The 13,585-nt window shown below is 41.3% G+C and overlaps 1 protein-coding gene across 2 annotated transcripts in view; it reads left to right on the plus strand.

Moving 5' to 3' along the window:
* The window catches only part of SLC10A7 (solute carrier family 10 member 7), a 292,638-nt gene that overhangs the window by 241,207 nt on the left and 37,846 nt on the right, over positions 1-13,585 (plus strand). For both annotated transcript variants that reach the window (XM_020901268.2, XM_070474787.1), the window contains 2 exons: positions 3,085-3,250; positions 4,229-4,280. In XM_020901268.2, the coding sequence (XP_020756927.1) occupies positions 3,085-3,250; positions 4,229-4,280 (218 nt within the window). The remainder of the gene's footprint in view (positions 1-3,084; positions 3,251-4,228; positions 4,281-13,585) is intronic.

The raw sequence follows: 13,585 nt of genomic DNA on the forward strand, positions 1-13,585 counted from the left end.
AAGGTGTTTTGTGATTTTAATTTTAGAAGGAGATGAAAACGCCCTATCAAGGCTGGCAAGGTATAGAAACACAGAGAAATATCACTATAAGACTAAAACCAGTAAAGAACAATCTATTTTCCACTAGGGTTATCATTTCACTTATGAGTCTGTACAGTTTCCAAGCTTCTAGTTTTTTGAGATTCAGTATTCAACATGAAGAGTTGAGTGAAAAGGCATGTTAGCTAAGAGGATGCAGAATTTGGCATCCCTGTTTCTTGCCATATTGGAAGAATCCTAATATACTATGAGACTCTGAGTACTTTGTAGTGAAGAAAGAGGTACTAATTAGGTTGACTAAGTCAGATTAAAACTTATAAAGTTGACTGACGATTACAGGTTTGTCTTTGTTTTTAAATTGGTGAGTTACACCTCATTCATATTTATTTGTTTATTTTGTCAGAGGTGGTGGGGGAAGACACTTTTACTTTTGGAATTGGGATCCTACATTCTATAATCTATTGCAGAGAGTGAACTTTTGTGTTTTTAACCATTATATATTAAAACACAAGTGGAGACTCTCAATTTCAATAACTCCGTGTAATTTCCATGTTTTATTTCCTAAGGATGTTGAGTTCCATTGATTAGAGCAATTATCAGCATTAATGCTACTAGGAACAATAAGTTATGGAATGACCTTTTAAGTGAAATATCTGTGACCTTCTATTAAGCAGCTATCCCCATGGTGCCTGGAGAAGGAAATGGCAATCCACTCCAGTATTCTTGCCCGGGAAATCCCATGGACAGAGGAGGCTAGCGGATTATAGCCCATGGAGTCTCAAAGAGTCAGACACGAGTGAGCACACATGCCCCATGGTGATATATCTGAACATGGGGCCACCTGAGTCCCTCAGTTCAGTTCAGTTGCTCAGTCGTGTCCAACTCTTTGCGACCCCATGGACTGCACCACGCCAGGCTTCCCTGTCCATCACCAACTCCCAGAGCTTGCTCAAACTCATGTCCATTGAGTCGGTGATGCCATCCAACCATCTCATCCTCTGTCATCCCCTTCTCCTTCTGCCTTCAATCTTTCCCAGCATCAGGGTCTTTTCCAATGAGTCAGTTCTTTGCATCAGGTGGCCAAAGTATTGGAGTTTCAGCTTCAGCATCAGTCCTTCAAGTGAATATTCAGGACTGATTTCGTTTAGAATGGACTGGTTGGATCTCCTTGCAGTCCAAGGGACTCTCAAGCGTCTTCTCCAACACCACAGTTCAAAAGCATCAATTCTTCAGTGCTCAGCTTTCTTTATAATCCAACCCTCACATCCATACATAACTACTGGGAAAACTATAGCTTGTGACTAGATGCACCTTTGTTGATAAAGTCATGTCTCTGCTTTTTAATATGCTGTCTAGGTTGGTCATAGCTTTTCTGAGTCCCTCAGGCACCAAAATGTGTGTTCTGATACATCAGTCTGTAATGCTGTGTAATAGAACTACTATTTCTCTATACCTGACTGCATTTTCATTGTAAAGAAAGAAATGAACACTAGATAAATTACTATGGTTTGCAATTGCTTTTACAGAAACAAAACACAATTTTTTAATAAATGCAGCTATAACTTTAATTCCAAGTTGTACTTTTAAAAAATATTTAATGCTATTGTGGCTCAGGTAGTAAAGAATCCGCCTGCAGTGCGGGAGACCTGGGTTCGATCCCTGGGTTGGGAAGATCCCCTGGAGAAGGGAAAGGCTACCCAATCCAGTATTCTGGCCTGGAGAATCCATGGACTGTATAGTCCATGGGGTCACAAAGAGTCGGGCATGACTGAGCGACTCTCACAGACACAGACATTTCTATGCAAAGCCCTCTTTCTCCTCCCACCCAACCCACCCTTCAGGTGCTGCCCCTGCCCCTCTTACCAACCGGTCAGCTTTCTGCCAGAACACCTTCTTCAACACTTCTTTCACCTACTGAGTCCTTGAGCTGGAAGGAAATTGATCCAATAGCCGTCTGTCCACAGGTTCTCTGGAGAGTCGTTTATTTGTTCTTGAGGATCTGTGAAGGCATGCCTCATTGCGAATTAAGCCTTTTTAGTGACAGAGTGGAAGATGACAGAACCCCATCAGCCTTGTCAGGAGAAGTTCCCTGACCTCATTATTGCTAATGGATCATGGTAATTCAGCCTGTTGTGAAATCTCATGTTCAATTATGCAGGATAATGAGTGACTCAGAACTTAATGTGTCTCAACTCTAGTCCTCATTATCGGGTTTGTTCAGCTTCTTTCAAAAGCCAAGGGTTTTAAATAGAGTGGTTCACTTTTACATCCAAACTTAAAGTTATCGCCAGTGTTCAGGCTGTCCTGAGTTGAAATATCTGATTTGATTTTAAAATATGAGGGGATTGCCATGTAACTTCATGTTCCACTCACCCTTTTGTAGGAAAGTTAGGACAGGTTTATTCATTTTTAAGTGTTAATTCTAGAATTCTAAAAGCATGCAAATGGCATTTGTCTTTGGATTCACAAAAACTCTAGATATTCAGCATCTGAATTATTTAAACTCCCACAACACATGCACTTTTGCTTTTCAAGCATGAGTTATAATTTAATTAAAAACTTCTGGTGCATTGCTAGCATTTTAAATATTAATATGTTCCATGGATCACTTTCGATTATCTACCGTCTTGAAATTCTTGAAGATGTCAGATTTTTAAGATTCCCAAAGTTACACTTGGAGTTGTCTGTTGAGGCAAAGGGGACTGTGATAATTACACACATCCATTAGGATCAGCAGAGGAGATAAACTTTGGGGAGGCTTAATGGGCATGTCTCACTGACAGCCAGCAAAGAGCATTTGGCATGATTAAGGATGGATTTGAATGCAGTTGAAAATATACTCTCATTATGGACACCAGTGGAAGCTGCACTACAAATGTTAAATTCCCCAGAAGAAGAATGGGGTGGCAAGGAAGCTTTGAAATCCACTGTGGCCCTCATCCAAATTATTCTCTTTCCTTTCTGTCTTTCGCTGTCAGAATCACTTTGCGATGCCCAACCCGACTCCCTCTGAAAAGAGGCAACCTGTTGGTCTGTGTGTTTCAGATTGTCCGAAGATACATCAAGGACTGGCTCGAAAGAAAGCAGCCTCCTTTTGGTGCTGTCAGCAGCAGTGTGCTCCTCATGATCATCTATACAACCTTCTGTGACACGTTCTCGAACCCAAGTATCGACCTGGATAAATTCAGTCTCCTTCTCGTACTGTTCATAAGTAAGTCGGAGGGCGGGCTGTCCTGGCTCTCTCCTCAGCCTCCCCACTAGCAAAGCATAACTATTTGCGGTTCCCTAAATTCATTGCCAACATTCATTTGATTAAAAAAGAATACTTCGTTTCATATTATATGTAGTGCTCAGATCATGTGTATCTGTTCTTTAAAAAGACATCAGCATCTCCTTATGACTTAATCTCCTTTGTTTATTTATGTCTGATTTATAACAGTTGATGAAAGAAGCTGTAACAGCTATCAAATTCAAATGTTAAATTGACCACTTTCTTGCCCATTTAAAAAATTTTAACTTGAAGTTTATTTTACCCTTTATTGTGAATTAAAAGTGGGATTTATAAAATATGGTACTGTTGTTTTCTGAGTATAGTAGTTGGCTGCATTGGTTAAAATGTGATTATTTAGGTAATTTTTTTCTATTATTAATAAAATAAACCCAAAGTAATATCATTTCAAGAAGCAGCAGATTATACAATGCAAATAACTTCTAGGCTCAAAAACTAAGCTCTTGTTCCGTATACCCCATAATACCAAAGACAACCTTTGGTAACTGTAATATCAAAGAATCTTGTGTTATTAAAATCAACTTGAGTTATTCCAAAATATGTGTTACATGCTACTGCCTTTGTGCTATTTGCTAATATTCATCGGATAAACCAGCTTTTCCTAAACTGAACAAATTAAATAACCAAATTTTAAATCAAAGAAGGTTTTAGACCTACCCTGAGTAGCAAATATCATAGCTTATATCCAGGGGTATCTTTCATAAGAACAGATCAAGTCCTACTAGTTTAAATGATTCTGTCAGTTTAGCAATGTATGTTTATTTGGCTTATTCATTGATTTTGTCCTTGAGTTCCCATAACTTTCAGATAAAACTAAACATACCAGTAAGTAGGCTGCAGATACTGCTTTTACAGGGCTAATTTAGGTTTAATCTTGTTTTTTGTTTTTTTTTTTTTCAGTATGTTCTATTCAACTGAGTTTTATGCTTTTAACCTTTATCTTTTCCACACGGTAAGTGACTAGATTTGTGTGTGTGTTTGTGTGTGTGCACACATGTACTCAGTCATGTATGACGCTTTGCGACCCTATGGACTGTAGCCTGCTAGAGTCCTGTGTCCATGGAGCTTCCCAGGCAAGAATACTGGAGTGGGTTGCCATTTCCTCCCCTAGTGGATCTTCCCCACCCAGGGATCAAGCATGAGTCTCTTGCATCTCCTTCACTGACAGGTGGATTCTTTACCACTAGTGCCACTTCCTAAGAATCATGCTCTGTACTTGACTTCTAGGCCCCTACACCCTTCCCGAGTCTTCTGTCTCCTGGCTGTTCCATCTTGCTCTCGCCACCGTCGAGTTGTAGGCGTTACCAGATGACCTGTTCTCGGCCCTCGTTTCATCACTCACACTGTGTGCTTAGGCAGCCTTCTCTGTTTTCCTGGCTCCGGCTCTCAGCTTCCTGCTGATGAACACTGGACCTTCCACTGCAGTGTTTTCCCGGAGTTCCTGCGCTGCTCCCCAGTTCGCTTTTGGATATCTTCCCCTGGCTGTCTTAATAAGACCTCAGGCTCGAAACCTTCAAAATGGAATTAATCTTTTGCCCTAATACTTTGTCTCTCTTTTTTTAATGAGCATGGTACTAGTATATATTGAGTTCTTTATATGTATGTTTTTCCAAGCTCTTTGAATGTATTAGCATATTTCAGTCTTACAACAACCATATAACTAAGTGAAATCATTCTTTCCACTTTACAGATGAGGGTAAACCTGCTTGTCTAAAAATCACACATGGTAGAGCTGGGATTTGAACCCAGGGAGTTGACTTACTGGAGCATGTATTCTTTTCTCTTTTTCTGGAGTATAACTGCTTTACAATACAGCTAAGTGAACCAGCTCTAAGTATATATATATGTCCCCTCCCTCCTGGACTTCCCCCTCGCCCCATCCCACCCTCTAGGTCATCACAGAGCATGCAGCTGAGCTCCCTGTGCTATATAGCAGCTTCCCACTAGCTAGCTATTTTACACCTGAAAGTGAAAGTGAAAGTCATGTCCAACTCTGCCACCCCATGGACTGCAGCCTGCGATACTCCTCTGTCCATGGAATTCTCCAGGCAAGAATAACTGGAGTGGGTAGCCATTCCCTTCTCCAGGGCATCTTCCCAACCCAGGAACCGAACCCAGGTCTCCCACATTCCAGGGGATTCTTTACCGTCTGAACCACCAGGGTAAATTTTACATGTGGTGGCGTGTATGTGTCAGCGCTGCTCTCCCAGTTCCTCCCACACTCACCTTCCCACCCTGTGCTCACGTGTCCATTCTCTGTCTGCATCTCTATTCCCAAAACTAGGTTCTTCTCTACCATTTTTCTAGATTCCATATATATGTATTAATATATGATATTTGTTTTTCTCTTTCTGACTTACTTCACTCTGTATGAAGGAAGCTGTCATCCACAGAGTTGCTCAGACTGGAATCCTTCACATGATTATTTTTTCAATGTCTTGATCCTACCTTGGTCATATTTCTTGTGCTTCCAAAGCTGCTTCCCTAATTCAGGCTCTCATTGCCTTTCTCCCTAGGCTATTGCCATGGATGTCTTTCTGGTATCTTCATTTGCAGACTGAATTTTTCTTGTGCATTTCTTTTTCATTTTTTTACTTTACAATATTGTATTGGTTTTGCCATACATTGCCATGAATCCACCACGGGTGTACACGTGTTCCCCATCCTGAACCCCCCTCCCACCTACCTCCTTCTCCATCGCATCCCTCACTGGGATGACCCAAAGGGATGCATGCTTTTTATTTTTTTTTTTCTTTTTCCATTTATTTTTATTAGTTGGAGGCTAATTACTTTACATCATTACAGTAGTTTTTGTCATACATTGAAATGAATTAGCCATGGATTTACATGTATTCCCCATCCCAGTCCCCCCTCCCACCTCCCTTTCCACCCGATCCCTCTGGGTCTTCCCAGTGCACCAGGCCCGAGCACTTGTCTCATGCACCCAACCTGGGCTGGTGATCTGTTTCACCCTAGATAATATACATGTTTCAATGCTGTTCTCTTGAAACATCCCACCCTCGCCTTCTCCCAGAGTCCACAAGTCTGTTCTATACATCTGAGTCTCTTTTTCTGTTTTGCATATAGGGTTATCATTACCATCTTTCTAAAGTCCATATATATGTGTTAGTATACTGTAATGGTCTTTATCTTTCTGGCTTACATCGCTCTGTATAATGGGCTCCAGTTTCATCCATCTCATTAGAACTGATTCAAATGAATTCTTTTTAATGGCTGAGTAATATTCCATGGTGTATATGTACCACAGCTTCCTCATTTCATACTGTTTCCAGCGGCTCAGAGTTCTGATAATAGCTCTCTTGTTCAGAGATCTTCAATGGTTATGCAGTGCCTGCAAAATGAGGTTCGTTTGAGGGGCTAAGTAAACCACTACTAGAGTTCACACTGTCTAAGCTATAGGTTGAGATAAAATCTTTGCTGTTCCCTAGAGGAATCTCAAACATTCTCATTTCTGTCCTTTGCTTAGGCTGGCCGCATGTCAAAATTGGTCTCTGTGTCCTATTTCATCTTTCTTATTCTTAAAAGCTCGCCTCTAATGCAACTTCTTCCACCAGTATTATGTGTTCAACAGATATGAGAAAGTTACCATAGTGAATACTACACGTAATGATTTTGATCCTGTAGAACTTTATAGACTAGATATGTGTACTGATAGCTGAGTGTTCTGTTAGTGCTGTGGTAACACAGTTGAGTTCAGTTCAGTCGCTTAGTCGTGTCCGACTCTTTGCGACCCCATGAACCGCAGCACACCAGGCCTCCTTGTCCATCACCAACTCCCGGAGTTTACCCAAACCCATGTCCATTGAGTTGGTGATGCCTTCCAACCATCTCATCCTCTGTTGTCCCCTTCTCCTGCCCTCAATCCCTCCCAGCATCAGGGTCTTTTCTAATGAGTCAACTTCGCATCAGGTGGTCAAAGTATTGGAGTTTCAGCTTCAGCCTCAGTCCTTCCAATGAACACCCAGGACTGATCTCCTTTAGGATGGACTGGTTGGATCTCCTTGCAGTCCAAAGGACTCGCAAGAGTCTTCTCCAACATCACAGTTCAAAAGCATCAATTCTTCAGTGCCCAGCTTTCTTTATAGTCCAACTCTCACATCCATACATGACCACTGGAAAAACCTTAGCCTTAACTACACAGACTTTTGTTGATAAATTAATGTCTCTGCTTTTTAATATGCTGTCTAAGTTGGTCATAACTTTCCTTCCAAGGAGTAAGCGTCTTTTAATTTCATGGCTGCTGTCACCATCTGCAGTGATTTTGGAGCCCCCAAAAATAAAGTCAGCCACTGTTTCCACTGTTTCCCCATCTATTTGCCATGAAGTGATGGGGCCGGATGCCATGATCTTAGTTTTCTGAATGTTGAGTTTTAAGCCAACTTTTTTCACTCTCCTCTTTCATTTTCATCAAGAGGCTTTTTAGTTCTTCACTTTCTGCCATAAGGATGCTGTCATCTGTCTATCTGAGGTTATTGGTATTTCTCCCAGGCAATCTTGATTCCAGCTTGTGCTTCCTCCAGCCCAGCATTTCTCATGATGTACTCTGCATATAAGTTAAATAAGCAGGGTGACAATATACAGCCTTGATGTACTCCTTTTCCTATTTGGAACCCGTCTGTTGTTCCATGTCCAGTTCTAACTGTTGCTTCCTGACCTGCATACAGGTTTCTCAGGAGGCAGGTCAGGTGGTCTGGTATTCCCATCTCTTTCAGAACACAACCCATAGACAATTCAAAGAAGGCCCTTTCAAAGAGACTGGTAGAATAAGACTCCATGGAAGAGATGGGATTTGACATGAGTCGTAGAGAATAGCTAATTATTTAGCAAATGCAGACGCAAAGAGGGAATTTGGGGAAGAAGAAATAGTAATACACATGTAGACACACACACACACAAAGACCTGGTGGAACAATAGGAGTAAAAGAAAATGGAAAATAATACTAGTAACTGGGAAGTTAGTTAAGCTTGGGCCAGATTGCCAGGCCCTTGAATGCCAGTTCCTGGCAGTGAGTTGCCACAAGGGAAGGATCCTGGCTTGTTTACGAAGCCTGGAATGGTGTCAGAGCGTGGATGGTTCAGGCCTCGCATTAGGCACTTGGCTCTTAGAGCACTTGGTACAGTAGGAGGCCAGTTGTAAACAGTCAATAAAAATGTATTGATTGGTGTAATTGGAAACATTTTTCCAAGCCTGTGCTTGTGATTTATGAAGTAAGAATAAAGCCCAGAGCCATTAAGTTACAGAGAAAATGTGACTTAATTGGGTAAGTCTGAGAGTAGAAGCTACTTTAAAGTTCTTTTTGTAAATGGCTTGTTACGTCATCTTCCAAAAGATGTTCGGCTTTTGCTGGTTGCTTGCTTGTGGGTCCTTGTGGCAAAAGTAATCATCAGACTCACTCATCCATCCTGTGAGGGTAAGTGGAATACAGATACCCCATCAGTGACTGAAAAATGCCTTGAAGGACCACAGAACAGCCACTATTGGGATTATTGCTGAGGGAGGGGGTGGAGGTGGGGCATATCCCAACCAGTCAAATTAGAAGCGAGGATTTTCCTCATGAAGGAGGCTGGACTTCATAAAGCCTTGTGGTTTTGAGGCCCTTCTGTTCTGCCTTCACTGAAGTTCTGTTGTGTTTTGAACTTGCTTGGCCCCCTGCCAGACATGCATGTTCTTTGGTAAATAACAGAATGTGGAGTAGCTATAACTCTGCTCCTTGGTACAGGTTGTATAGCCCCAACACATGCCATTAAAATTTGGACATGTTTCGAATAGACAAAAGTTATGATCAGACAAAAGTTATGATCTTCACATTCTATTTTCACATTGGAAGACCCCATAGCTCCTGAGGATTTTGTTGGAGAAATGAAAAATACCAACATTTATTGAACCCTACTCTGTGTCAGGTACCATGCTACAGTTTCTGCATATGTTATTTTGTGTAAGTCTGACAGCAAAAGACCAGGACACTGTGCATTTAGTTGCTAGTTTGCAGATGATGACCCACACTTAGAGTAGTTTAAGAACTTACCTGAAATCAGATTTTAGTAGTTTAGTGACTTACCCCAAATCAGATGGCAGATACTACACTTAGAGTTGCGTGTCATCTCCATTTGACTTTCCAAAAGCATTTACCCTTGTTGTTTCCACCACACTAAGCTACTTCAGTTACTTTTAAAATTCCTAATACTTGTTTTGACTGGGGAATTTTGTAGTGATTATGTGACTGGATTCTTCAAGTTCACACACACACACACACACACACACACACACACACATTAGTCAACAATACCAAGAGTTAGAACAAGAACCCATTGGTTTATACTTTGTTGAGTTCTTTTCCTACTTCTTGTTCCTTCCTTCTTAAAATTAATAAAATTGGCCTGTAGCAGGTTTTTCCTTTAACTTACTAGTCCAGTAAAATTAAAAGCAATCCAAATAACCAGAGACAGAAATCTCAGCAGAGAAATAAGTCTGTCTTTCTTTGTACAGTATGCCACTGACCTCTGATGGTGGAAGTTTAGCATAAACCAGGAGAGACCCAGCCGAGAAAATTCAACTTCCCTTCAACACTCTGCTTACCTGGTTAATATTTCTTAGGTTTAGAAACCTGACCTATTACCTCTGTAGTGTCTGGCATGGGAGCCTCTTCTATTAGTACTCTGAGTATTTAAAGTACAGTTGAGAGTACATTCTATATCCTCAATTATCGGTTCAGAGAATAGCATCAGGGTTGAAAATTCCAACTCTGGAGTCAGAGGGACTTGAGTTTTCATTCTGTTTAATAACTTTATAACTTTCGTCAGTGTCCTCATTTATAAAATGTAAACAGTAGTAATACCTATCTCATAGGGTCATTTGGAGAATTAAATGATATATACATAAAGCCCTCAGCATAATACCTAGCATACAGTAAGTGCTCTGGAAATGTTAGCTACTGTAAAATATTTGTTATATCACAGTAGTATATTATTTCAAAAACTAATTATAGAAGAGAGAATTAGCATCTCTAGTTTTGTAATACATTCTTTTTGACACTTCTCTGTCACAGTTGCTAGGAATGGGGAATTCATTCATCAAACCAAGAGTCCTTTGACCATAGTGACCTAAGCTTTTTGTGACTTTCGGAAGCTTCAAAGTTAGAAAAAAAAATGTTGAAAAAGCTTAGAAAAAGAAAGCAGTAATGGGGAGCCTTTTCAAAATAAGACAGTTTGGTAGGTTGACAACTAGGGTAGTAGAAACAGAGAGTGTTTCTAGAGTGACAGAAGAAACCAGAAAGGAAGGAAAAGGGAGAAGACAAATATTCAAACATTTGTACTGGGTGCTTTGGTCCTTATCAGAACGTTTTCTGTGAGATGTCTCATGCAGCCTCAGGCCATAGCCCAGGCAGGGAAGGGGGGTAACCTGAAGAGTCGGAGAGGGGAGAGGCAGGCAGCGGGGAGGGAAGACGAGCTTATTAGTAACGGGAAGTCTCCTTACTGCTCAGAGCTGGGGCAGCTCGGCCAGGGCCCTGCTTAACTTGTCTAGTGCCACAGAGCTGGGCGTAGACGAGGTCTCCTAAAAGCAGTGAAGGCAAAACATGGGTACCGAGGTTAACAAAGCAAAGTTTTCACGTGGAACTTTCCCCTGTAAAAACAGTGGGCTTAGACTCTCTCAGAGGACCTTTTCTGCTCCACATTCTGTAATTCTGCTGGTAAAACCTTCTGACATGTTTTCCTCTGTGGGTACTGCAAAGGCAGGCAAAATAAATATTATGTGGAAAACACCGATTGAAAGCTTTGTGAGAGAATAAAAAGACCAGTTGGGACACAAAGGAAATAAACACCTCGAGGGAAGCCAAAGTAATCAAAAGAATTATAAGAACGAGATAAAAAGAAAATCAATATTAAAAAGAGATAAGGTAGAATTGGAAAATAAATAGTAATGCAATTCCTTTCAAGAATGTGAGCAGGCACAATAGAGATGATAATCATTGAAAATAATTACAGTCATTACTACTTAGTATAATGTACGGGACACTTCGTTTTTTTTATGTTGTCTTGATTTTCTGCCATTTAACCGCAGAGCATGGGGTGAAGGAGGGTTACTTAGCTGCTGTCATCCACTAAATTTGTGTGGTGGTTTTGGTTTTTTATAATATTCTTCTCAGAAGGCAAATTTGTCTTCACAGTTTGGGACAGCCTCCTGAGCCGTGTGACTTGATGCAACTAACTCTGCTTTAAGATCCCTTTTTGGAAAAAGCAAAGACAAAAATACTATTATTGTATAAGGCTGTTCTGTGAAGAAAGAAATACTGGATGCAAAATGCTTAGAAAAGTGCTCAATAAATATTTACTGCAAATCAACTGTAGTTCAATTAAATACATGTATGATAAATTTTTTTTTAAGTTTGCTGCTGTGGTTACTCACCATCCTCCCCCTCCCCACCCCCCGTCTCGGATGGACCATTAAGTGAGTACGCACTCTACTGGCTTCTCCAAGATCCGTGATATAGAACCATCTGTTACTGTCGAGAGAGGATATGTTGTTGTTGTTCCGTCACTAAGTCATGTCCAGCTCTTTGCGACCCCACAGACTGCAGCACACCAGGCCTCCCCGTCCTCCACTATCTCTTGGAGTTTGCTCAAGTTCATGTCCATTGAGTCGGTGATGCCATCTAACCATCCCATCCTCTGCCTCCCTCTTCTCTCTTTGCCTTCCATCTTTCCCAGCATCAGGGTCTTTTCCAATGAGTCAGCTCTTCACATTGGCGGCTAAAGTACAAGAGCTTCAACTTTAGCATCCCAGTCCTTCCAATGAATATTCAAGGTTGATTATAATCAGAGATAGAGTATGTCAGCTCTATTTAGGTATAATATTGTTTTTAACCTCAAACTTTCCATTTTTATATCCTGACTCTCCCTCCCCACTGAAGGGTTTTGTGTCTGTAGAAGCCTAGCACAGTGTTCAACCCACATCAGGGCCAGATACCTCCTTGTGTTGGCTTACCTTGGGTCTCTTTACCTAAAGGCAGAGGACAAGTAAGCATATCTTACAGACATTCTCCTTAGCCACATTGGAAACCCTGCTCCAGCCTGGCAGACAGCACAGCCAATGCCAGAAATAAGTCAGAGCTTTCTTGGCCAGAGAGATTTAGACACATCAGAAATATACTATAATCTGGAAAAGAACAAATATCAAGCAGAATAGCATTCACCAAAGAACCATATTGCTGGACTCTCTCGGAAGGAAACCAAATCACATAAATCCAAATTCAGTGAGAATGGGTAACAAACGAGGTCAGCCAAATGGCCTCGAAGATCTTCATAGTGTTCCCATCACTGGTGCATGGCTGGCGGACAGCCCCAGGCCAGGCCAGCTGGTCCTGCACACGCGTTCCACCATCACAGCTGGGCATTCATTCCTGAAGACGCTTTTCATTCATTGTGAATTGACTGTAGGTCATGTTCCTCGATCTGCTTATCTCAAGTTTTCCTTATTTCTCAGGTCAGGTCATAGGGTTACCTCTCTGAGGATGAATGTAGCACCTTACACTTTACAAAGAGAGTAAAATCCCTGACATGAATTACCTCCACTTTATTCTTCTATACCAGAAAAATTTCTGGGTTTTTCACTGATCTTGTCTCCTTCCGGCTCCCAGACTCTCAGACCATAGGACGCTCTCCTCTCAGGCTAATCTCAGACTCCTCCTCTCAGGCTCCTTTGAGGACGTGGTTTCATGCATTATTTCTGTATAATCATGCTCGTCTCCATGGCCCTTTTCTTCTCTTCATCAGATTTATTGAAAGCACAGCCCCTCTCATGACTATGAATTCAGTAAACTTAAACCCAAACCCTCTGCCTCTCACTCTCCCTCTCTCTTTCTCTTTCTCCTTCCTTCCTTTTCTCTCACCTGAGAGACATGAAAAATTCAGTTCAGAAAGATGTTATTAACAAAACAAAAAAGTTGCAAGTAAGACTGGTTAGGAAGCATGAGCTTACACTCCTTTTCAAAGGAGAGGATACTAAACGGCAATTTAGATATTCTTTTTTATTTTTCCATTGGTGTATAATTGCTTTAGGGTGTTGTGTTCTTTTTGCTGTTCTTCAGCGTAAATCAGTAGAAGGCAATGGCACCCCACTCCAGTACTCTTGCCTGGAAAATCCCATGGACGGAGGAGCCTGGTGGGCTACAGCCCATGGGGTCGCGAAGAGTTGGAGACGACTGAGCGACTTCACTTTCACTTTTCACTTGTATGCAT

Source organism: Odocoileus virginianus, chromosome 12, assembly GCF_023699985.2.
Source record: "Odocoileus virginianus isolate 20LAN1187 ecotype Illinois chromosome 12, Ovbor_1.2, whole genome shotgun sequence".
Taxonomy (NCBI): domain Eukaryota; kingdom Metazoa; phylum Chordata; class Mammalia; order Artiodactyla; family Cervidae; genus Odocoileus; species Odocoileus virginianus.